Source organism: Terrapene carolina, unplaced genomic scaffold (assembly GCF_002925995.2).
Source record: "Terrapene carolina triunguis isolate 2854851 unplaced genomic scaffold, T_m_triunguis-2.0 Scaffold88, whole genome shotgun sequence".
Classification (NCBI taxonomy): Eukaryota; Metazoa; Chordata; order Testudines; family Emydidae; genus Terrapene; species Terrapene triunguis.
The window spans coordinates 13,603,607-13,626,523 of NW_020664439.1; the positions used below are offsets into that span (position 1 = coordinate 13,603,607).

General features: G+C 39.3%; 1 protein-coding gene across 1 annotated transcript in view; it reads left to right on the top strand.

The window, feature by feature from the left end:
* The window catches only part of ACSL3 (acyl-CoA synthetase long chain family member 3), a 77,156-nt gene that overhangs the window by 43,543 nt on the left and 10,696 nt on the right, over window positions 1–22,917 (top strand). The window contains exons 5-12 of the mRNA XM_029911088.1: window positions 2,847–2,985; window positions 8,387–8,537; window positions 9,721–9,844; window positions 10,144–10,215; window positions 11,425–11,564; window positions 14,869–15,041; window positions 19,540–19,614; window positions 21,099–21,290. Of these exons, the coding sequence (XP_029766948.1) occupies window positions 2,847–2,985; window positions 8,387–8,537; window positions 9,721–9,844; window positions 10,144–10,215; window positions 11,425–11,564; window positions 14,869–15,041; window positions 19,540–19,614; window positions 21,099–21,290 (1,066 nt within the window). The remainder of the gene's footprint in view (window positions 1–2,846; window positions 2,986–8,386; window positions 8,538–9,720; window positions 9,845–10,143; window positions 10,216–11,424; window positions 11,565–14,868; window positions 15,042–19,539; window positions 19,615–21,098; window positions 21,291–22,917) is intronic.

Below are 22,917 nucleotides of genomic sequence, written 5' to 3' on the forward strand. Positions count from 1 at the left end.
GGCCCTTTTACCTCCGGTTCGGAGGGCAGCCACCCTGGCTCCCTACAAGCACCCACGGGGATCTCTCTCAGAAGAAGAAGAGGAGGAAGAGGAAATAGTAGTAGTAGTAACTCACCTGTGCAGTAACTGACGTTCTTCGAGATTGAGTGTCCCTGTGGGTGCTCCACTACCCACCCTCCTCCCCTCTACTTCGGAGTTGGAGTAGCATCCGTTGTAGAGAAGGAACTGAGGAGACTGGTTGCGCACACGTACTATTAAGGTACACTCAGAGCGGGGGGACAGTCTCTGCGTGTGCGCAACTGGTACAAGTATTGCTGTAAAAATCTCCGAGTGAAGGCGCAGGGACGCACCAACACCTGGAGTGGAGCACCCACAGGGACACTCTCTCAAAGAACATCAGTTACTGCACAAGGTGAGTAACCTCCTCTTACAGATAGCAGGAATCTGCCCACCTGCTGGACGTTGCAGAGTTGAGGTGTAAAAAGCTACCAGTCTGATTTGTTAGGGGTTTACACATACTTTATAAGCCCATTACCCTTTTGCAAAGCAGTGCAGTGCAGAATCACTCATAAGTTATATAAGTAAGCAAGAAAGCATGTTAATTTATCCATCTACTAACATCTAAAGTAGCCGAACAAGACGTCAGAAAGTGTTACCCCAGTGATTTAACTCTCTTACTAGTGTTGAGTCATTCAGATACTAAGTTGATGGTTTCAGTAGAAGAGTTTGGATGGGGTAGTGCCACTACACTGGGAAAATTAATAATAATTTTACTTGCACTGGTGCAACTATACTGGTCCTACAAATTGAGGATGCTATTATGTAGACAAGGTGCAGGCATTTTTAATATCTTATTTAACCTTACTGAGCTCGGTAGCTAAAATACCTCCATACAAAAGAGCTGGATTCGTGCAGAAAAATGCTCACATTTGGCTTGTGAAAACAATGCCAAAGAAAGTAAAAGAGTTAGTCTTGAATCTGTCACCTTTAGCAGAAAACAGGGCAGGTGAGGTTAGCCCTACTTGTGTTTTGTAGAGCATTCTAAGATCATGGTTATGTACTTTCAGTATCCTGAGTGAGCAGAAATGAAGCAAATGGGCAGAGCAGAATAATGCATAAAGTACATATGCAATAATAAATGTGACAAAATTCAGCACTCGTAGTTTATTATTAATTGTTTTCCCAGCAGACAATGGATTGTGCAACGTGGCACCCTTGTGTTTATGAGTCAGTGTCATTTTTAGAAATGGGAGATCAGCTTAAGCATTTTTATTAAAGTAGCTTAAAGGTTAAATCTGTCAAGTCTAATAGCATCCTTTCTAATTACAAATAAGAATATGTTAAATTTAGCATCGTACACCTCTACCCTGATATAACGCAACCCGATATAACACGAATTCGGATATAACACGGTAAAGCAGTGCTCCAGGGGCGGGGCGGGAGGGGGGTGCTGTGTACTCCGGTGGATCAAAGCAAGTTCTATATAACGCCGTTTCACCTATAACACGGTAAGATTTTTTGGTAGAGGTGTAGTTGGAAAAATAAGTAAATTTGATGAGAAAATTTTCCCCAGCTTAAAAATGGCCACACTCAGCATGGAATCAATTTTACTTAAACAAAAGTCAGAGTGCTTTGTCATTAATTCATGGATTCAGTTTGAAATCTTAAATAATTTAAGATCCAAAAACTGGCTAATGCATATATGCAGAAATGTAAGTACCTTTTTATAAATTCTAAAGTATTATAACTAACTACTGTATTTTTGTAACTATTTCCATAAAGAGGTTTGGATAAGATTAAAAAGAAAGTTTTCACTAAGCCTCTGAAAAATGCTATTTATGAAATAGTTAATTCCTCCCACTCAGAAATGAATCTAACCCTTGATTGTATTATTAAGACTGGTTCTTAATATATACCTAAGAGTTTGTTAGTCATTAGGACTATTGGATTGGTCTTTAAATTACATTTTTCTCCAGAAGCTGAGTGCAGAATATTCAGAGTGCTCCCAGACCTTACTGACTCAGAAGATATGAAGAAGGGACTTCTAATTTGCATTCCACACTTAGTAGCACATTGTGCAGCCATTAGACCCCTGAGCTGGTGCAACACTTTTTTTTTTTAAAGCCAAAAATTGTGGTGTTCCATTTAGAGTCAGGAATCCCTAAACTGTATTTTTAAATTTCCTTTTGGATAGTTACAAGAATTTGTACTAAGCAAATAAAAACTAGAATGAATAGAGTGTTTATGTACGCATGTGTGTTAGAATTTTCTCTGACCAGCATTTTACATTTTGTCTTGTATCCTTAGAATTGTGGTCAGTATTCTTAGTTGCACTAAAACTTAGATTTTGCTTTTAGTAATAAATACTATTTGACTATTCATTTTGCTAGACTTCTATTTGCTGCAGAGCATATTTTAAATACCGTACTAAACATTGCATTACAAGAAATAGCAGAGGAGACAAACTGAGACATTCATTCTGAGCTTAGTGTTACCTATGAATTGACAGTGTGATCCTTTTCATCAGTATTCGGTGGGAGTGGCAGGTGGCCAGCACGTCTTCTCAACAAGAGCACACAAAAATGGAGGCACCCAAAATTAGTGGGCAGTTGTGAAAATGTTGGCCTTAATTTTATGTTTAAAGAAAAGCTTAGATTAACCCTGATGTCCCAGAAATCTGACAGTGGGAAGCTGCAGTTTTTACCCAAAGACTGACTTTATTACAATTTAGTCGTTTACATCAATAATATTTTACATATGCAGTAAAAATATTTTGTTTCTTTCCTGGCACAAACTTTTGCACCAGCTTTCTGTGCAAAATGAAACATATGTATCCATTTCCACAGGAAATTGTTTCTCAGGTTCCACTATTGCGGCATATTATTACTGTGGATGGCAAACCAACAACATGGTCAGAATTCCCCAAGGGTATCATTGTTCACACTATGGCTTCCGTGCAAGCAATGGGGGCCAAGGCAGAGAATGGTATGTACATTTAAAATATTGGGGTTGCAGAAACTGTACTCCAGCTAACCCTGACTGAGTCAGGAGAGGAAGATTATAGCCCTTTACTGCTGAAAATCTTGTTAAACCATTTATGTATAAATTATATATCTAACAAATTGCTTTTTGATACAACTTGTTATTGAAAAGTTTTAATTGGAAAAACACAGAAAGATACAAATTTTCTATTTTTTTTTTTTTTGGCCACACGGCTTTTTCTCTTGACATGTTGGGTTTTTCAAAAAAGCAGGGTGGAAAGACTTGCATTAAAGCTGTTTTTCCCTGTCCTTAAATTTCATATAAATTGAACAATACTTTGTAGTATGGTCATTTTTCCAACATTGATGAAGAAGCATTAATTTGTAGCATTCAAGGTATTTAGAGACCACAAAATATAGTATATTTTATTTACACTTTGGTATATTGCTAAATTTGAGCATAAATACACACTAGAAGTAACATGTAAAATCTATTTTAAATTTGGACTATTACAACTTTGTTTAAATTATTTTTACTGTATTTTAGAACAGAGGTGGGCAAACTTTTTGGCCTGAGGGCCACATTGGGGTTGCAAAACTGTATGGAGAACTGGGTAAGGAAGGCTGTGCCTCCCCAAACAGCCTGGCCCCCACACCCTATCCACCCCCTCCCACTTCTCGCCCCCTGACTGCCCCCCTCAAAACCCCTGACCCATCCAACCCCCCCGCTCTTTGTCCCCTAACTGCCCCCTCCTGGGACCCCCACCCCTAACTGCCCCCGGGATCCCACCCCCCCTCCAAACTCCCTGTTCCCAGTCTCCTGACTGCCCCGACCCCTATCCACACCCCCGCCCCCTGACAGGCCCCCCGGGACTCCCACGCTTATCCAACCCCCCATTCCCCATCCCCTGGCCGTGCCTCCCCCCCGAACCTCCGCCCCATCCAACTGCTCCCTGTCCCGTGACTGCCCCCCGGGATCCTCCACCCCGTATCCAACCCCCTGGTCCCGGTCCCCTTACCATGTTGCTCAGAGCAGCATGTCTGGCAGCCGCGCCACCTGGCCAGAGCTAGACACGCTGCCGCGCTGCCCTGCAGGAGCACGCAGCTTCACTGCCCAGAGTGCTGCCCGCGCGGCAGCTTGGCTGCAGGGGAGAGGGGACAGCAGAGGAGGAGCCAGGGGCTAGTCTCCCAGGCCGGGAGCTCAAGGGCCAGGCAGGATGGTCCTGCGGGCCGGATGTGGCCCGCGGGCTGTAGTTTGCCCACCTCTGTTTTAGAAGGTATCAAAATATATTATGCCAATTTTTTGAATTGTAATTTTAATTTCTTTAACACCTTAGAACCAGAAATCTGAATTTCCCTGACATTAAATGTTTTAATGCATCTCGCTAAGTAGCAGAAAATTCTCACTTTTATTGCTAAAAAGTTGGTTATTCTGATTTCTTCAGATGTCATGCATTGAGTTCCCTGAATCCCTCCCCACCCCCTTCTGAGTGTTGTGTGGGGTTTTTTGTTTGGGTTACAGAATCCTTTTAATCATTAGGTCATGTGAATGTTAGATGGAACTATGTTTTTGGAGAAGGGGTGTGTGATTAGTACATCTGCTGTTGATTACGTGGGAATAATATTTTATGCAGTTTTGTTCCCAATATTACAAGTGCTTAATTTCTCCATTTAAAGGAGAGATTGTGTTCCTTTTTGATGAGCTAGCTCTATGTGCTATTAAAATTTTAAGCCCTCTACCAGCAGAACTTAATTTAGCTATGCTTCATATTGAATCAATTGAATATTATTGTTCAAAGTACAGTAGAACCTCAGAGTTACAAACACCTCGGGAATACTCTGAAATGTTTGTAATGTTATGGTTGTTCTTTCAAAAATTTACAACTGAACATTGACTTAATACGGTTTTGAAACTTTACTCTGCAGAAGAAAAATGCTGCTTTTAACCATCTTAATTTATATGAAACAAATACAAAAACAGTGTCCTTACCTTGTCAAATCTTTTTTTAACTTTCCCTTTATTGTTTTTAGTAGTTTACAGTTAACACAGTATTGTACAGTATTTGCTTTTTTTATTTTGTCTCTGCTGCTGCCTGATTGTGTACTTCTGGTTCCAAATGAGGTGTGTGGTTGACTGGTCAGTTTGTAACTCTGGTGTTCATAATTCTAAGGTTCTACTTTACCAAATAAAAAGCCTTACGTTTTACCTTGCTTCAGTCTGTTTAATATTGCATACAAAAAACTCCATTAAAAGAATGATAACGTTGCAAAGTAAAGCTTTCAGAAGTTAGAAAATGCCATAATTAGGGTTCCTTGTGCAACCTTAATTCAACCCCCTTGGTCCTATGCATTATGATATGCTCTTTAATTACATGAACACCTTTTTTTTTTTTTTCCCCATTGGACCCAGTTTCATTTATTGCCCATGATGGACAGTACTCACTGATTGGGTAGCTATGCAATACTTCTTTTTATACTCCTCAGTGCTCCATTCCATATTTACTGCACACCATGCAAACCCTTCTCTGAATACAGAATTATAATTTTCCTCATGGGCTTTTCTGTAGTACTCATCACTGTAATAATATTTCAGCATTTAAAAACATTAATGGCCTTTCCTTAACAACACTACCGTGTGGTATGTGGTAGTATTATCCCCATTTTACAAACCAGGTTTTGTAGAGATTAAGACCACGATTGTCAAAAGTACTTGCTAATTTTGGGTGTCTAATTGGAGATGCTTAAGGCCTGATTTTGGTTTTTTAGAGTGCTTAGCGTTTCTATAGCAATTCAGATGTTTAGTGCACAGTTGCAGTTTTGAATGTTCAGTACTCTTGCAAATCTGAATCTATGTGTTCCAAGTGGAGCATCCATAAAATAAAGAACACACAATTAGTGGGCACTTGTGAAAAGTTTTGGTTTAAGGTCCAGATTTTTATGCTCCGCATTGCAACACTTAAACAGATTTAGGAATCTAAATCTCATTTTCAAACAGAATTTAGGCACTAAGAAACCAAAATCCCAGTATCAGAGGGGTAGCCGTGTTAGTCTGGATCTTTAAAAAGCGACAAAGAGTCCTGTGGCATCTTATAGACTAACAGACGTATTGGAGCATAGCATATGCTCCAATACGTCTGTTAGCCTATAAGGTGCCACAGGACTCTTTGTCACTTTTTACAAAATCCCAGTGACAGTTTTAGTGAATAAATCCCTTTTGAAAATGACCGTTAGGCTCCTTAATCAGTTAGGCATTGCAATGGTGACACCTAAATATTTTTAAAAATCTGGCCTAAGTGATTTGCTAAATACATAGGAATTGTGTGACAGGGATAGAATTCAGTTCTCCAAGGTGCTGTTCAGCTGCCTGAATCACAAGAATATCCCTTTTCTCCCTGCAGTCCATTGCATTGTTCACTACGCACCTTGCAGCCTCTCCAGCAGATAAGTCAGGGTCCTGCAGAGGGCTGTCTCATTTACTACAGAACCCTGATTCATTCCCTGAGCAACATCCATCCTGGGAACTGAATAAGGCACAAGTCCTGTAGAAAAAATATTGTGTAATTATGTAATTAAAGAGTGTGTCATAATGTATACATGCAAGGGGACTGAGATATGGTTGCGGAGGCAACATTAATTCTGCTGTTTCCTAACTTTTGAGTGTTTGACTTTGCAACTTTAACATTATTTAAATGCAGGGTTTATTTTTTTAATGTAATTTCTTAGATTTAAAAAAAAATCGGAAAAAAACACAGAAATTCTATCATGTGGGACAATATTGACCCTCCATATGGGTCATCAGCAGGGTTAGTGCCTTTTGATCTACAGCATGGACCTCTACCCATTGAGCTAATGGAATAATGGATAGTGTGGAGTAATCCCTAGAGGGTGATGAGAGACATGCTTTGCCAGTGTGTTTTGTAGCCATTTGCTATGCAGCAGAAGAATATAGTGACTCTGAAATCCCGGGTTCTATTCCAGGTTCTGGAAGGGAGTGATATCTACTGATTACAGGCCTTTCTTTGCCTACCTGCTCAGCCTCTGTTTTCCCCTTTGCTCACCCAACAGATGTTTCTGTCACACCTGCTCCTGTATCCCTGCTTTGTCCCTATGCCTAACACCACAGTGGCCCTGGCTGCCAGGATGAGCAGTTACAGTAATAGTCCTGTTCTGCATAGATGGGATCTTCTGAGATGTTAGTTGCCAGATTCTAACAGTAGCTTAGAAATGGCACAAGTTTTTTCATGGTGGCAGAAAAAGATATGCCCCTGACATCAGGAAGACTGCTCACCCATATTTCAGATTCCTGCTCCAAGATATATAGGCACTAGAGCTGCTCTACGAATGGTTGTAAGACTTTTTTTTTAACATGCGCAAAACAGTGTATTTTCCATCATCTCATTCTTAGAAACAGCTGAACCGTTTTTTCGTAAACATTAAAAATATAGACAGCCTCCAATAGACACCTGGCATGGAACATTTGATAAAGTTATAAGCAACTGAAAATAGGGTCTTATAATGGAAAGTGACTTACTGTTACCAGCTCTGCCTATAAAACAGAACTCTGTATACAAGGGCAAAAAAATAAACAAAAGGTGAATTAGTCTGTCCAACACTAGTAAACTTACAAATATAGCAAATATAATTTTATATACAAATAAGGGCCCCAATTCTACAAACACTTATGCATTTGTTTAACTTAATGCATTGAAGTCAACAGACTACTCAAGCAAAAAGTTAATTACAGGAAATAAATTGCAGGATTAGGGCCTAAATTCCTACAGTTCAGTGTGGATTACTTATTTCAAATGAATTACACCATCTTCATAGAAGTTATAGTAGGTGAACAGAACATGGTTTTGAGAATTGACATTGTCTCAGTTGTGGCTTTCCTGAGCCCTATGTATGGGGCAGTGTGTTGCTATGCCCCAGGAGCACACAGAAACAGATTGATTCAGTCACACTCCTGGTTCCTCACCCTGCTCTGGTGGGGTTATACCCTACCCTATATCTGATGCAGACATCTCCTCCATGCCAGTGTAGCTGTGCTGTCCAGCACATTGAGGGTGGGAACAAAAGCTTTGTTCATTCCCCATTCTTCCCACCCACTTCCATCCAGGTGTGTGGTTGAGATGTAGTAAACTCTCAAAGTCTGATTTTTACTCTAGTGTAGCTACACAGTATTCATAGATGATGCAGAGAAGTTAGGGGGCACTTTAAATTTTCTTTCTCTCTGTGAAGGTGCCTGGGATTGGCCACAGTTTGTCCCACTGAATGTAAATTGTCACAAAAGTAGTAATGTCTAGTTCCTTATCAAAATAATCACTATAATATGTTTTAGTATTTAAGATATTAAATTGTATATGTTTTCTATACATTGTGCATAATTTTTTTAATAAAAATTACAGTAAGCAAACAGCAGGCCAGGCCTATACCCTCAGATATTGCAGTAATCATGTACACAAGTGGATCTACGGGACTTCCAAAAGGAGTCATGATTTCTCATTGGAACCTTATTGCTGGTATAACTGGGATGGCTGAAAGAATTCCTCATTTGGGGTATGTACCAATAGACATTTTCATTAAAGATGGCTTGTAGTTACATGCAATCATAGATTAATTATTGTGTAACTAGTTATTCTATATAAAGTGTTATACTGCACTCATTACCACCATAGTATCTTGAGCATTTTCCAGTAGTGCATTATTATTCTGACTAACATCTGTCATGTTGGTTTTTTCCACGTACTTGTGTTAGGGATGGCAAGGTCAAAGAAATGGGCCTTGCGCTTGGAATAGAAAGTGGTGAGGTTTGTGGTGGTCCTTAGTTCCATTGGGAGTTCATTCCACAGTCTTGGACTGACCACCGAGTAAGTTCTATGTCCCACATGTTTCCCCTTATTGTGGAGAGTTTCATTGTATCAGCAGCGAAGTTGTTGACCACAAGCAGGCATACAACTATTTTCTCCAAGTTTTTCAAAGGAAGTGCTGTTGATTATTTGTCCATTTACTATGTGGTAGATCTTAGCTTTAAGTTAAGAGCATGACATCTCACTGAAATATAAATTAAAGCATTTACTGGGAATGTTCTGAATAGAGTGACTTATTTTTATTGATTTTTTTTTTTTTTTTAAGATTTAAAAAAAAAAAATCCAAATGACTATCAAAAATCTAAATAGCAAGCCAGGGCAGGAGGGGCATATGAGGGTCAGAGTTGCAGCATGGAGTGCTGCAGAGATTCTGGGCAGCACTATGGCTCAGAGGGCAGTCTGTGGAAGCTGATGTAAGTTAGCCCCTTAGAGCTATCTAAATTATGTTTTGGGACCGCTGAAGCCCTGAGCACCCCGGAATCAGGAGAGCACAAAGGCAGGGTAAAGCCCCCTTCTCCTCTTTTCTCCTCTAGCTGTAAATTCTATGCTGCACCTCTAGTTGGTATGGCATAGACTCTTCCCTCTGGAGAAGTCTTTGTGGTCTTAATTATAAGTGATCACTTTTTGAATCTTTTGTTCCCTGATAAGTAAATAACATTCTTTCCTCAGTGCCCCTAAAATTAAAATGAACATTTCACAACTTTTGAAACCACACATATATGCTCAAGAATACTGAGATTGGTTCTCAGGCACACACACATTCTTTAACCTTTTCTGGTTCTTTGGAGGCTGTAAATACAGTTTGGCTTTAAATGATTGTCCTGAAGACACTAAATAGTACAATATGAATGTATCTTTTTAAAACTTTTCAGGGAAAAAGACATTTATATTGGATATTTGCCTCTTGCTCATGTTCTGGAATTAAGTGCTGAACTTGTTTGTCTGTCTCATGGATGCCGTATTGGCTACTCATCACCCCAGACATTAGCTGATCAGGTACGTAACTTGTATGTCATACCATAACAATAGAAGATCAACTTTTGATGGATATCTTAATAGCTGTTTAAAAAATTTTAATAGGAAAGCAATAAGAAAATCTTTGTATACCAAAATATAAATGGGTATATTTTTTGTTATATATCAATACATCAGACTAGTTTCTAAGCAATTTTTAAGGTGAAGGATCTATAAACTGACATCACTGATTTTCTAATTAAGTAAACTGTCACCTTTCTGTTTACATATTAAAACCTTGCACAAATCCTCCATTTAACTTTATTTTCCTCCCTATTTAGTCCTCTAAAATAAAGAAAGGAAGCAAAGGAGATGTTACTATGCTTAGACCTACGCTAATGGCATCTGTACCAGTAAGTTTAATGCTATCTTTTAAAGATATTTCATCATTCAAATGTTACACGACAAAGAGGAATAATATCTTGATAGTTACTGTAAATTACAAGGATCAGAAGACCTTTAGCATTGATAGTTTACATCATGTACTCTGTATTAAAAAAAATTATATAAATATTTACATGGTGGTGTGAACATTCTGACATACTAGATGACTAACACTATTTGAAAATGTGAAACCAGCTGCGGAAATTACACATCTTGGCATTTCAACTTTTATCACACTATTGCTAATAGTAGGTAGTATAAATATGATTTAAGTAAAATTAGCTAAATATGATCTGTAGAAGACATTTTATTCTATTTGTCATCAATGTGCTTTACTATTGTCTCATAATAAGAAATGTTCCTTATAGAGCAATGAGTCTGCCAGCATCATGTAAAAAGAATGTGGAAAATTGGCTTTGGCATAAACGTTCGTTCATTTTTTGGTTTAAAGGGAAAAAATATACAAGCTAGTTAGGCCTTTTGTGGGCAAAGAATGTAGTGGGTATGCTTTGCACCTTGAGGTATATTACTTATGAAACATTTGAAAGGTGGTAGTTAGCAGTAATTAGGTTACCGTTTTATATTTCTAAATTCAGATAGTGTTTAGCGCAAGCCATTAAAAATCTCAAAATATTTGAGTAATACTGTACTTTGTACATTAAGATTTTATAATTATTTTTGTTAGCTCATCCATGTTTTACCATTTAACTATAAATTGAGGACAGTGTCCTTCTGTAGGCTTTGCTAAAGCTGAAGGGGGGATAGGAAAGGGATCTAGTGGTCCACATCTTGGATAAGCAGGAGAAGTAAACTCCATAGCATTTAAGAACACTGAGAGTAAACGAACATGCCAGCTTGCACACCATATCCAGTGCAGCATAAGATGCTGGTTAGGAGATGTCTAGACCCCCAGCTATGTAGTACTTATGCTGCAGGCAGCAGGTAAATTAGAATTGCACGTGCACCCGCTAAGACTGGGAGTTCATTTTACTGCTGCTCTTTCACCTTGGTCCGTCCTAGAGATCCTGTCCCAGTTACAGGTATCCTGTAGAAGTGGGAGCAATAGGCAAGGATTTGTGCCTTGAAATGTACATGTGTCTCATGTTTAACTTTTAGTGCACTAAATTTAGTATTGCTATTAACTTGCTTATCTGTATTTAATCCTTTAATGTAACTAGGAAATCATGGATCGGATCTACAAAAATGTCATGAATAAAGTGAACGAAATGACCAGTTTCCAAAGGAATCTGTTTATATTGGCCTACAATTACAAAATGGAACAGATTTCAAAAGGTTATACTACTCCACTTTGTGACAGGTAGATTTTAAATTCTATTGTTATTGGGATCTTTTTAAATGCTCATCAAAATGTTGCTATACATGCAATATCTGATCTTCAGTGAAGTCATAATTTTGTTTAGTTTTAAAGCTTACTGTTTGATTGGGGCACAAGTAAGTCCATTGACTTGCCTAAAGTCACACAATGAGTCATTAGTTCAGTTGGGATTACTTCAGCATTTATTAATATAAATATAATATAAGTGTTAAGTTAATTATTTTTCTTTCAGTAATTTGCAAGCTTAGATATATTTTCCTATTCAAGGTATTGTGTTACTCCTGTTAGCTTTTAATCAGGAGTTTTATACATACCTGGAGGGAAAAATCTATTTCTGTAAACTAGCAAGGTTTATCACATTTCGTTTTTAACATAATGTGAACCTTATCATCATAAAACTGGTCTGTAAGTGTAACCCACACACCTGGGTGTGGTGTTCTGTCCCATCTAGTGGCACCAAGGCCACTTAGAGAGAAAGGGAGAGAGAAAACGAGTCTGCTCTACAGCCTTAGCCAACAGCCAGTTGGCTTTTAGCTCATGCGGTAGAGACTCATGCACTAAGCTCCAAAGGTCCCCGGTTCGATCCCACCCACTGACAACCAGGGTCTGTCAGCGTTACGTAAGGTCATGGGAAAAAGATCTAAGGGAAAAAGGAGTTGAGGGCGGCAGTTTCTCAACGAAACAATATTAAAAGCACAACTGCAAACTATCCCAAAAGATAGGAAATATAGGAAGAACAGTAAGAGGCCCATATGGCTCGATGAGGAGCTCTTTAATCACCTGAAAAGCAAAAAAGAAATCCTACAAAAAGTAGAAACATACAAACTCCTAAGGAAGCACAAAAGAATAGCACAAGAATATAGGAACAAAATCAGAAAGGCTAAGGCATAAAATGAGTTACACCTTGCAAGGGACATAAAAGGCAGTAGGAAGAGGTTCTTTAAAAACATTAGGAACAAGAGAAAGATGAAGGAAAGTATAGGTCCTCTATTTAGTGGGGAAAGAGCCAATAACTGATGACATCAAGAAAACTAAGGTGTACAATGCCTATTTTGCTTCAGTTTTCCACTAAAAACGTTAATGGTGACCAGATACTCAACATTATTAATATTAACAACAAGGGGGAAGGAATGCAAGTCAGAAAAAGGAAAGAACAGGTTAAAGAACATTTAGATAAGTTAGATGTATTCAAGTTGGCAGGGCTTGATGAAATTCATTCTAGGGTACCTAAGGAACTAACTGAAGCAATCTTTGAACTGTTAGCAATTATTTTTGAGAACTCCTGAAGGATGGGGGAGGTCCCAGAAGGGTGGAGAAGAGCAAATGTAGTACCTGTCTTTAAAAAGAGGAACAGAAAGGACTTGAGGAATTATAGAGCAGGCAGACTTATTTCGATACCTAGAAAGATACTGGAACCAATTATTAAACAATCAGCTTGTAAGCACCTAATAGCCATTATGGATTTGTCAAGAACAAATCAGACCAGGCCTACCTAATTTCCTACTTTGACAGGGTTACTGGCCTAGTGGATATTGAGGAAGCAGTAGATGTGATATATTGTGATTTTTTTAATAAGGCTTCTGACACAATCCCACATGACATTTTCATAAGCACAGTAGGGAAATGTGGTCTAAATGACTATAAAGTAGGTGCAGAACTGGTTGAAAGACCATACTCAAAGAGTAGTTATAAATGGTTCATCGTCAAACTGGGGGGACATATTTAGTGGGGTCTTGCAGAGGTCAATCCTGGATTCAGTACTGTTCAATATTTTCATTAATGACTTAGATAATGGAGTGGAGAGTATGTTTATAAAATGTTCAGATGACACCAAGCTGGACGGGGTTACTAGCACTTGGAGGACAGCATTAGAATTCAAAACAGCCTTGACAAATTGGAGAATTGGTCTGAATTCAAGATGAAATTCAGTAAAGACAAATGCAAAGTATTTCACTTAGGAAAGAAAAATCAAATGCGCAACTACAAAATGGGGAATAATTGGCTTAGGTCATAGTACTTCTGGAAAGGATCAGGGGATTATAATGGTTCACAAATTGAATGAGTCAACAATGTGATGCAGGTGCAAAAAAGGCTGTTATCATTCTGGGATGTAGTAACAGGAATGATGTAAGAAAGGCCTTAGCTGAAGTACTATGTCCAGTTCTGGGCGCCACTCTTTAGGAAAGAGGTGGTTAAATTGGAGAGTCCAGAGGAAATCAACAAAAACAGTAAAAGGTTTAGAAAACTTCACTTACTGGGAAAGGTTAAAAAAAAATGAGCATGTTTAGTCTTGAGAAAAGAAGACTGAGGGGCAGCCTGATAAGTTTTCAGTTATGTTAAGAGCTGTTGTAAAGAGGACTGTGATCAATTGTTTTCTCTTTTCACTGAAGGTAGGGCAATGGGTTTAACCTGCAACAAGGGAGACATAGAGATATTAGGAAAAACTTTCCAACTGTAAGGGTAGTTAAGCTCTGAAATAGGTTTCCAAGGGAGGTTGTGGAATGCTCATGATTGGATGTTTTAAAAAACATACTGAGAAACACCTGTCAGGCATGGTCTGGGTTTACTTGGTCCTGCCACAGTGCAGGGTGCGGGACTTAATGACTTGTTGAGGTCCCTTCCAGCCCTACATATCTGTGATAAGTTCTGATAGAATCAGGGCCATAAAGATGTTGGGGGGGAAGGTAGTCACTCACAAATGCAGACAAAAAGGTAGAGTCACATCAAGCTAATTCAAATCCTCTTGTAAACCTCAATTAAAACGAACAGCACATGAATATTTACAGACTACTGCTAATGTTTTCTGAGCCTTTTACATACACAAGATGCATGGATAATTCACATTTAACTCTGCAAGAGTGCTTAAATCATACAACTTATCTCCAAGCTCAAGTCACTTGTAGGATTTAAATGATTTCAGACCTTGCTGAGACTAAAAGATACAGTATAGTTAAACAGTTTTCTGCAATTTGTTTTCCTTTTCAATAATGTAGGCAAATAGACATTAGAACTTTGCTGTCTCAGTAAAGAATATTCAAAAGACTTTGACTTATCCTGCAGAATAAAATGCAAAAGTAAAACCTGAAAATTTTCTATCTAAACATTGTTTTGAAAAACTTTAAATTTCAAGTGTACTGTTTGTGGAACTAATCCTGCATTTCCTGCACATCTAAAAATCTCTGAAGTTAGTGGAAGTTTTTGATGCCCATGCAAAACAAGATAATTCCCTTGGTCTTCTATTTTTAAGCAACAAAAACATCCTCTTTTCTTAACTTTGCATTTTTAGCCTTATTTTCCGGAAAGTACGAATGCTGCTAGGTGGTAAAATTCGCACCCTACTATGTGGAGGAGCCCCACTTTCTGCTGCAACTCAGAGATTTATGAACATCTGTTTCTGTTGCCCTGTGGGACAGGGATATGGACTAACTGAGTCAGCTGGGGCTGGAACAATCACTGAAGGTTAGTGTTGGCATGTCCAAATGCTTGCGGTGATCTGTGTTTGTATAATCTTCAGCAGAGTATTCATTTGGGTTTATGTCCACAAACTGGCGAGTGAGAAAACACTGAGAGGTGACTCGGGCTTTTTGAAGAGTAATTTAATTTTAGAAGGCATAATCTGGGGATTTTGTGCTAAAACATAGGAATATATAAATTGATGTTCTCATTGTAGCAGATGAAGGTGAAATGGTCCGAACTGAATTTTGGAATTTTGTGTATACTAGCTGAACTGAATTTGTTCCAAGAAGCCTGCAGAGTAGGGAGGCCAGCATTATGGTGGGAATAATGCACTCACCAATGACCTGCAGTTTTTCTTGGGTGTGCACAGGCTCCAGAATTTGATTTTCTACTTTTGGATCGAGACCATATAATAATTAAGTTAAATATATAAGTCAAATATGTGAATGCACATTGCTGTGAATATGCAGTCAAATTTTTTTCAAGATATGCAGTAACTCATCCAGTGTTTCTAAGATTTGAATCAAGCCAATAGTATTGTCTCGGATAGGAAAGAAACAGATCTACCTAAAACTTAAAAATATATATTACATACAGTAGATAACTCAGTTGAACCATCAGTATATACTGTACTTGACAACAGGATTCTTGAAATACCTTGAGTTACAGTGAGTGCTGGTTAAAAAAGCCTTGACATATCATTCATGAAGAATATAGAAAGTGTGCACTGTGAAGTCTAGTTTTTTCAAAAAAGCTAAAACTTTTAAAATTTGTTACTATGAATGAACTGACATTCACGCTACAGTTGTGTGAAAGGCTTATTTAATAGGTTATGCTGCTTTATGTATAGCATGCGTGTACTTAATAAACAGGGAACACACAATGATGTGGTGTAAAGACTTCATTGGCATACTATTGGAATGTCTACATTACTCATGAGTGGCAAAGCTGTTTTTGAGTTGTGCTGGTCATTCCAAAAAAGAGTTTCATAAAATTTAAGGCCAGAAGGGACCATCATATCCTCTAGTCTGACCTGTATATCATAGACCATTACATTTTACCCAGTTACCCATATACTGAGGCCCCTGCAGTAAATTGTTCTTTGAGTGATGGTCCCTATGTGTACTCTACTTGATGTGCACATGTGTGACACGCACCTGAGACTGGAAGATTCTCGCTAGCAGTATCCATTTGTCCACATGTGCCTCTATCCTCCTTATACTCCAAACTGGAGGGAGAAGGGGTGGCATAGACTGACCGTCTTGCCAATTCCTTTCTACTGCCCGTGTTCTGAGACCGAACCTCTTCAGTATCTGCAGTGTTAGCTAGCATTCTTCAGAATTTTTAGTTAGTTGTACATAGTTTTAAAACATGTTTTTAGATAGTTTTGAGTTGGTGGCAGTAGTTTAGTAGTCTTTAGGGCTTTGCCTCCCTACCCCACTGGACACCCCCTCTACGGCTGCCCAGGATGCCAGGATTCAAGATCTGTATGTCTTGTCTGTGGGCTTTCCCAGCTAATGACACCCATGACTTATGCTGTTGCCTTGGAGAAGCTCATATCCCCTCTATGTGCAACATCTGCTGGTCTTTTCCCAGACGAACTTGTCAAGTCTGTGCGTACAGGCCTAAAAGATTACAAAGGGTTCATGTGATGAGGCACCGGTCTGATTCTGGCCTGTCAACCCCCCCGGTACATCCGGCAGCAGCACCAAGAAGTGTCCCTCTGAGCATGGTGGTCTCTGAATCCAAGGATAATCTGAGCAGGGCTAACTATCCTGCCAAGCAGAGACACGAGGAGGGTAAGAGAGAGAACTTTCTCACAAGAAATGTGAGAAATCTCACTCAAGCTCACCTTCCAAATAGATGACTTTCTCCACAAAATCTAAACAGTCCCTCCCTATAAATGCCACAGGATGTCTTTAAGAGCAACAAAAGCATTCCTTTCAGCCTTCATCCTCGCAGAAATGAAGAGACAGCAGATTCTCCAGAGGAAAGCTGTGGAACTGTGGCTCGGGAGGAAAGCCCAGAGGGAACCCTGCTGCTCCCAAAGCCTCTGTCTGTGACGAAGACCATCTAGGTCTCTGCCTGGAACAGAAGCATGGGAGCAGGATTTCCCATTTCCTGGAGGAATGGGTTATTTAAACTAGGGATCAGTGGTCAGGGAGATAGTGAGTTAGAGATACTCCTTCGAGTTATGGGCTCCACCCCTCCCATTCTTCATCCAGTCTTCCATCTCAAATGATCCCATAAAGCATGATCTAATCCAGAATCCGTTTTCTTACCTCCTGGATATGGAAGTAATAGAAAGTGTTCCCTCATAAGAGAGATTCTTTATTGTTCAGAAGCCTACGGGGGAAGCTGCGCCCTTCTAGATCCCAAGAGGCTCAACAAGTGGATGAAGAAAACAAAGTTTTGGATGGAGACCCTAACTTTTAAGGTGTCATCCCTGTCCGAAAGGAATTTTCTGACTTTGGTGGATCTGATGGATACATAAGTTCATCTAATGATCAGACTGTGCCATCTAAGGTTCCTAAGGCTTTCGTAGGGCAGGAAGCATTATCAATATCGGATGCTCCTATTTGGCTTGTCTGCAGCCCCCTTTGTCTTTACAATGGTGGTGGTAATCATATTCAGACTCAGGTCACAAGGAATCCACCTATATTCCTTCTTGGATGACATTAATCAGAACTCTTATCCCCAACAATAGCCCATAGACATCCCTGACCTTGAATCTCCTTCGGTGCTTGGTTTTATTATCAATATCAAGAAAAGCTTGATTCCGTTCCCCCAAATAACTCACTTGGGAAGGGACATAGATATATTTTTGCTATCGAGGTGTCTATCTTTAAGAGGTTCCAGAAAATTCAAAACCTCCTTGTGTTGTTTTGGAACTTCAAAAGGCATGCTATTGCACTGAGCCTTCAGCTGCTAGGCCTCCTAGTATTGTGCATAGAGATCACTCCATGGATGCAGTCACACATCACATGCATTCTAGACTTCATTTAAAAAGTATGGGTCCACTCCCTGGAACTTATGGGTTCCAGCGCAGGTGATCAACTCCTTAAAATGGTGGCCAGCACAGAGCAGTGTCAACAGGTTGTTCATGGGAACACCATATAAGTTATGGATGACAACTCTGATCCTACTCAGATTCCTACACTCAGGATTCTAAGTAAGCATTAAAAAGTCCATTTTAGCTTCCACACAAACTATAGACTTTATTGGAGCAACCCTAGATTCAATCAGAGCCAAAGCATACCTACCCCAGGACAAATTCCAAGATATAAAGGACATCATCACTCAGCTTTGACTGAGCCCTCAGACAACAGTTTGAACCTGTCCTAACTGCCTTGTGTATGTATGTAACACCCTTCGTGAGACTTTGACTTCGATGTCTACAGGCTTGATTATGGACAGTGCCAAACAAACACAGTCCAGACAAACTGATCTTGCTCCCCCGTCCCCCCAAGAGTTCTGTGTTCTCTCTCTTGGTGTGAAAAAAGAGAAACTATACATGGGGCTTCCCTTTGTCCCTCCCCACCCTCAGAAAGATTGACTACAGACCTCTCCCATCTGTGCAAACATGTTGGACAGGGTACCTGGACCCAACAAAAATCCCAGCTGCACATAAACCTTCTGGAGCTGTGTGCAGTGCACAAAGCCTGCAAGTGATTCCTACTTTTTATTCAGACCTTGCATGTTCAAGTCCTGTTGGATAACATGACAAGAGTTTACTACACCTCTACCCTGATATAACGCAATCCGATATAACATGAATTCGGATATAACACGGTAAAGCAGCGCTCCGGGGGGGCGGGGCTGAGCATTCTGGCGGATCAAAGCAGGTTCAATATAACGCGGTTTCACCTATAACGCAGTAAGATTTTTTGGCTCCTGAGGACAGCGTTATATCGGGGTAGAGGTGTACATCAACAAACAAGGGGGAGCAAGGTTCACTCCTCTTTGCATAGAAGCAGTCAATCTCTGGAACTCCTGCATTTGCAACCAGATCACCCTCTCAAGTAGTGCACCTTCCTGGAGTGCACAATGCTTTGGCAGACAGCCAGTGCAGACATTTTCTCCGGAGATCACAAGTGGGAACTACATGGTACAGAGCATCATTTGACAGTGGGGATTCCCATCTTGGGATCTCGTTGTGTCTGTTCAAAGGTAGTTCAGAAAAGAAATTCAATATTGATAAATTATTGTGAAATTTTATTATTTATTGTTGGCTTAATCAGCAGGCACACAAGCATCCATTTACAGCTGTCCTGTAATGTGATTCATGAGGGTGGACTGCTGTGACTACCCAGAACCATAGTGACTTAATTTGAGCTCTTCACCTTGCTCCCCCATTGTAGGACCAAGGGACCAACATACATATGCTTGTATGTTAATTGCACATTTTGAAAGTTGTGTTGTTCAGTTTTGATAAATAGAAATAAATTTTAATGACTACTTGCACATTTTTAATTGAAAATTAATTTATTTTTAATTTTAGTTTGGGACTACACTACAGGGAGAGTAGGAGCACCTTTGGTTTGCTGTGAAATCAAATTAATGAACTGGGAAGAAGGTAAGAAAACTCTTATGTAATGAAACTCAAATGCATGTAAGAACCTTATGTCAGTATTTATTTATTTGGCTACACTATGCACAATCCTCCACTGTGTAAGTTAAAGCTGTTCCCTGGGTGGCACAGGATCAGTGAGCTGCAACCAAGCTCCCTTACAGAGCTTGCTCAAACAGGATTGAGAAAAATCTGCGTCAAGAAGTACAGTGCATGTGTTATTTACTGAAGAGGAAATAAATAGAATGTTTAAATAATTTAAATGTAGACAATAGAAAATTATTGATAGTTGTCTAAATAGGTGATGGTTAGTATAATAAAGCCATGGAACTAGTCTGTTTTTTGTTGTTTCAGGATGAAAGGAAACCTATTGTGTTTCAATAATAGTTTGGTAGATGAATGTTTGTTTGTTTTCTACCTTGTTGCACACAAGTTTGAGTTAAAAAATATCAGCTCCTAAGCCGCTGTAAAGTTTTATGAATATTTATAGATTTGGTTTTAGTGCACACACAATATTTTTAAACAGTTATGATTTACAGCTTGTGTTTGTACAGTGCCTAGCACAATGGGATGCTGGTCCATGACTGGAACTCCTAGGCACTAGGATGATATAAATAATCTACTATACTATTTCTTTCTTTTTGTTAGTCACATGATATATGAACATACATCTTGCGTGTTTGTGCGTGTGCATGCGTGCACCCTCCTATCTCGAGAATTATTTAATGTCAACATACTGGAATGGGACACAAAGCTCTTTATGTGCCAAACCGGGGGTATTGGATTCACTACAGTTCAAGCTAAACTACAAGTACACATTTTCTCTTCTCGTTAGATGTTAGAAAATTTCACAATAGGCATAGTGCAGTTTACTAGCATTAATGTAACAAGAAAGAAAGAGAAAAAAAGAAAGCAAGCAAGCAATGGCCAGTGAAATGGAAGCCTATTAAGTTAGATGCCCAATCTAATTAGATGTTTAAAGTACCTCTTTCAGTCCTTTGCCTCCCTTCACAGTCTCTTCTAATTTGGATGGTGGAGCTGCTTGAGCTTTTTTCTCACAACATTGAATGAAATTCACCCTTTGTTTTGAGCCAGTGTAAGGCTTATGTCTAACTTAAGTCCCCTGAATGGGACTGAGATGATACATATGCCTTGAGTTGGCCCTCTGCACACATAGGAATTCACCATTAATGAACAGTGCCTACCCACCTCTCTAACTAGATGCTAAAAGTGGTTTGGATACAGTTATACTCTAGTTAAATTATTCAGAAATGTATTGTAAAAAAGATACTTCCAAAAGTAATGATTCTAATCTAAACTAATGACCTGCTCTATAAAACCTAATTTGAATAAAAAACCAAACACATTAATCCATTGAAAACTGTATAGATTTGCTTGGAATAGTTTCTATTTTGTAGGTTTTTTTGTTTAACTTCGGTTTTTTTTTTAAATCAACATCATGTTTAGAAAATAATTATCTCTGTTTTCAGGTGGATATTATAATACTGATAAACCATATCCTAGAGGTGAGATTCTTATTGGAGGCCAAAATGTGACCATGGGGTACTACAAAAACGAAGAACGAACCAAAAAAGATTTCACTGTGGATGAGAATGGACAGAGGTGGCTCCATACTGGAGACATTGGGGAGTTCCATGCAGATGGATGTCTAAAAATAATTGGTGAGTTACCTAAGGAATTTGATTAATTTACTTATATCAATTGACACAGTTCAGGTAAACAACATACCTGAACTGCTTTACAGTGTTGTTGTTACCTACAATTCTCAAGTGCTGGACTACTTGGCATTTGGGCTCATGCTGTTCCATGTATCCAAGGAATATGTTTATCCCTCAACCCTAAGCTCCAGTTCATATTTTAAACTACAACTGTTCTCCCTCTTTTAGAATATTAATGTAGATTTAGCTGTGATATTGGGTGCATCAACAGAGGACTCTACTTTCCTAAATATGAGATATCCAAGATATATGAGCTATTTAAACTATTGTATTAAGTTTTAGAGATTTTTGTTGTTGTTGTTTTTTGATGAGGGGTGTGGGTGAGGGAGGTTGTATTGGTATTATGCTGTCAGTAATTCTACAGTGTGTTTCTTTGTCTTGGTATTAATTGGAGTCCTCTACAGACAATGGAAGAGGAATACATGCAGGCAACACTTTTTTTAAACAAGTGCCTAAAGTTAGGCTCCTAAGGGCATATTTAGGCACCCAAATAATGGCATGACTTTCATGATTATGACGCACACCCAATGAAGTTAGTGGGAGCTTCTGGGTGCTCAGTAATCTTGAAAATCAGAGCACTGGTTTAAGAGTAAAATGAGGACTGTTGCTATTGACTTCATTTGTTTTGTGGTATGGGCCAAGTCCTAGGTCCCTTTGCAGTGGTCTTTCGGGACAGTATAGCTGCAAAACTAGCTTACTTGGCTGCCCCAGAGAGCATGTTATGGTATGACCAGGGAAAGGGGGTTTGGCCAAAGTACCATTGCACTTGGCAATTCCTGTCTGCTCCAGCAGCCCCTTGGAAGCCATTAGAGCTGGTGCAAGATAGAACAGCCTTCAAGTTGCTCTCACTTGTACCAATCACTTGTACTGAATCAACCCCTTACCACACCCAGGATTGGGGGGCACTTTACTGTCCTCCCCACTTGGGACCTGTATTAATGAGACCTCAGGCAGACCCGAGAAATGTATCTCTAATTATTGTGCCTTGAGCAATAGATGAACTGTTAAAACATAAATTACAAGAATAAATAATAAAATACCACAAAATGTTTCTGGTCATATGTATAGAAGCCAAGCAGCTTGAAACATACAGTTCTTTGAAGAGTATCCCTGTGGGTGCTCCACTTTAGGTAAATCTACACCCCTGTGCTTGTAATCAGAGATTTTTAGTAGCAGTGCCTGGTTGGATCGCACATGCATTATCCCTGTCCTGTTCTGCTTCTGGCAGTTACATAGTGCTATGTGACCAACCCCCCCTCAGTTCCTTCTCTACCTCCCTCGCCTTGAGACGGAGCATTTGGCAGCACCTCTGAGATTTATCTTTAGCCTAGCTTAACTTTAGAATTCTAGTTAATTAGGGTAGTAAACTAAACTAACTACTATCTCTTCCCCGTTTATTCTTAAAAAAATTCTCTTAACTAAAACTTAAATTCCTAAGTTATTAGGATACCCCTTAGTATACTATAGTTACCCTTCCTCACGGGAGAAACGCTATTCTAAGGGGCATGCCCAGCTCCCCAGGTTTTAAATGTTGCCTCACTTGCCGGTCTTCAATATCGGTGTCATGAGG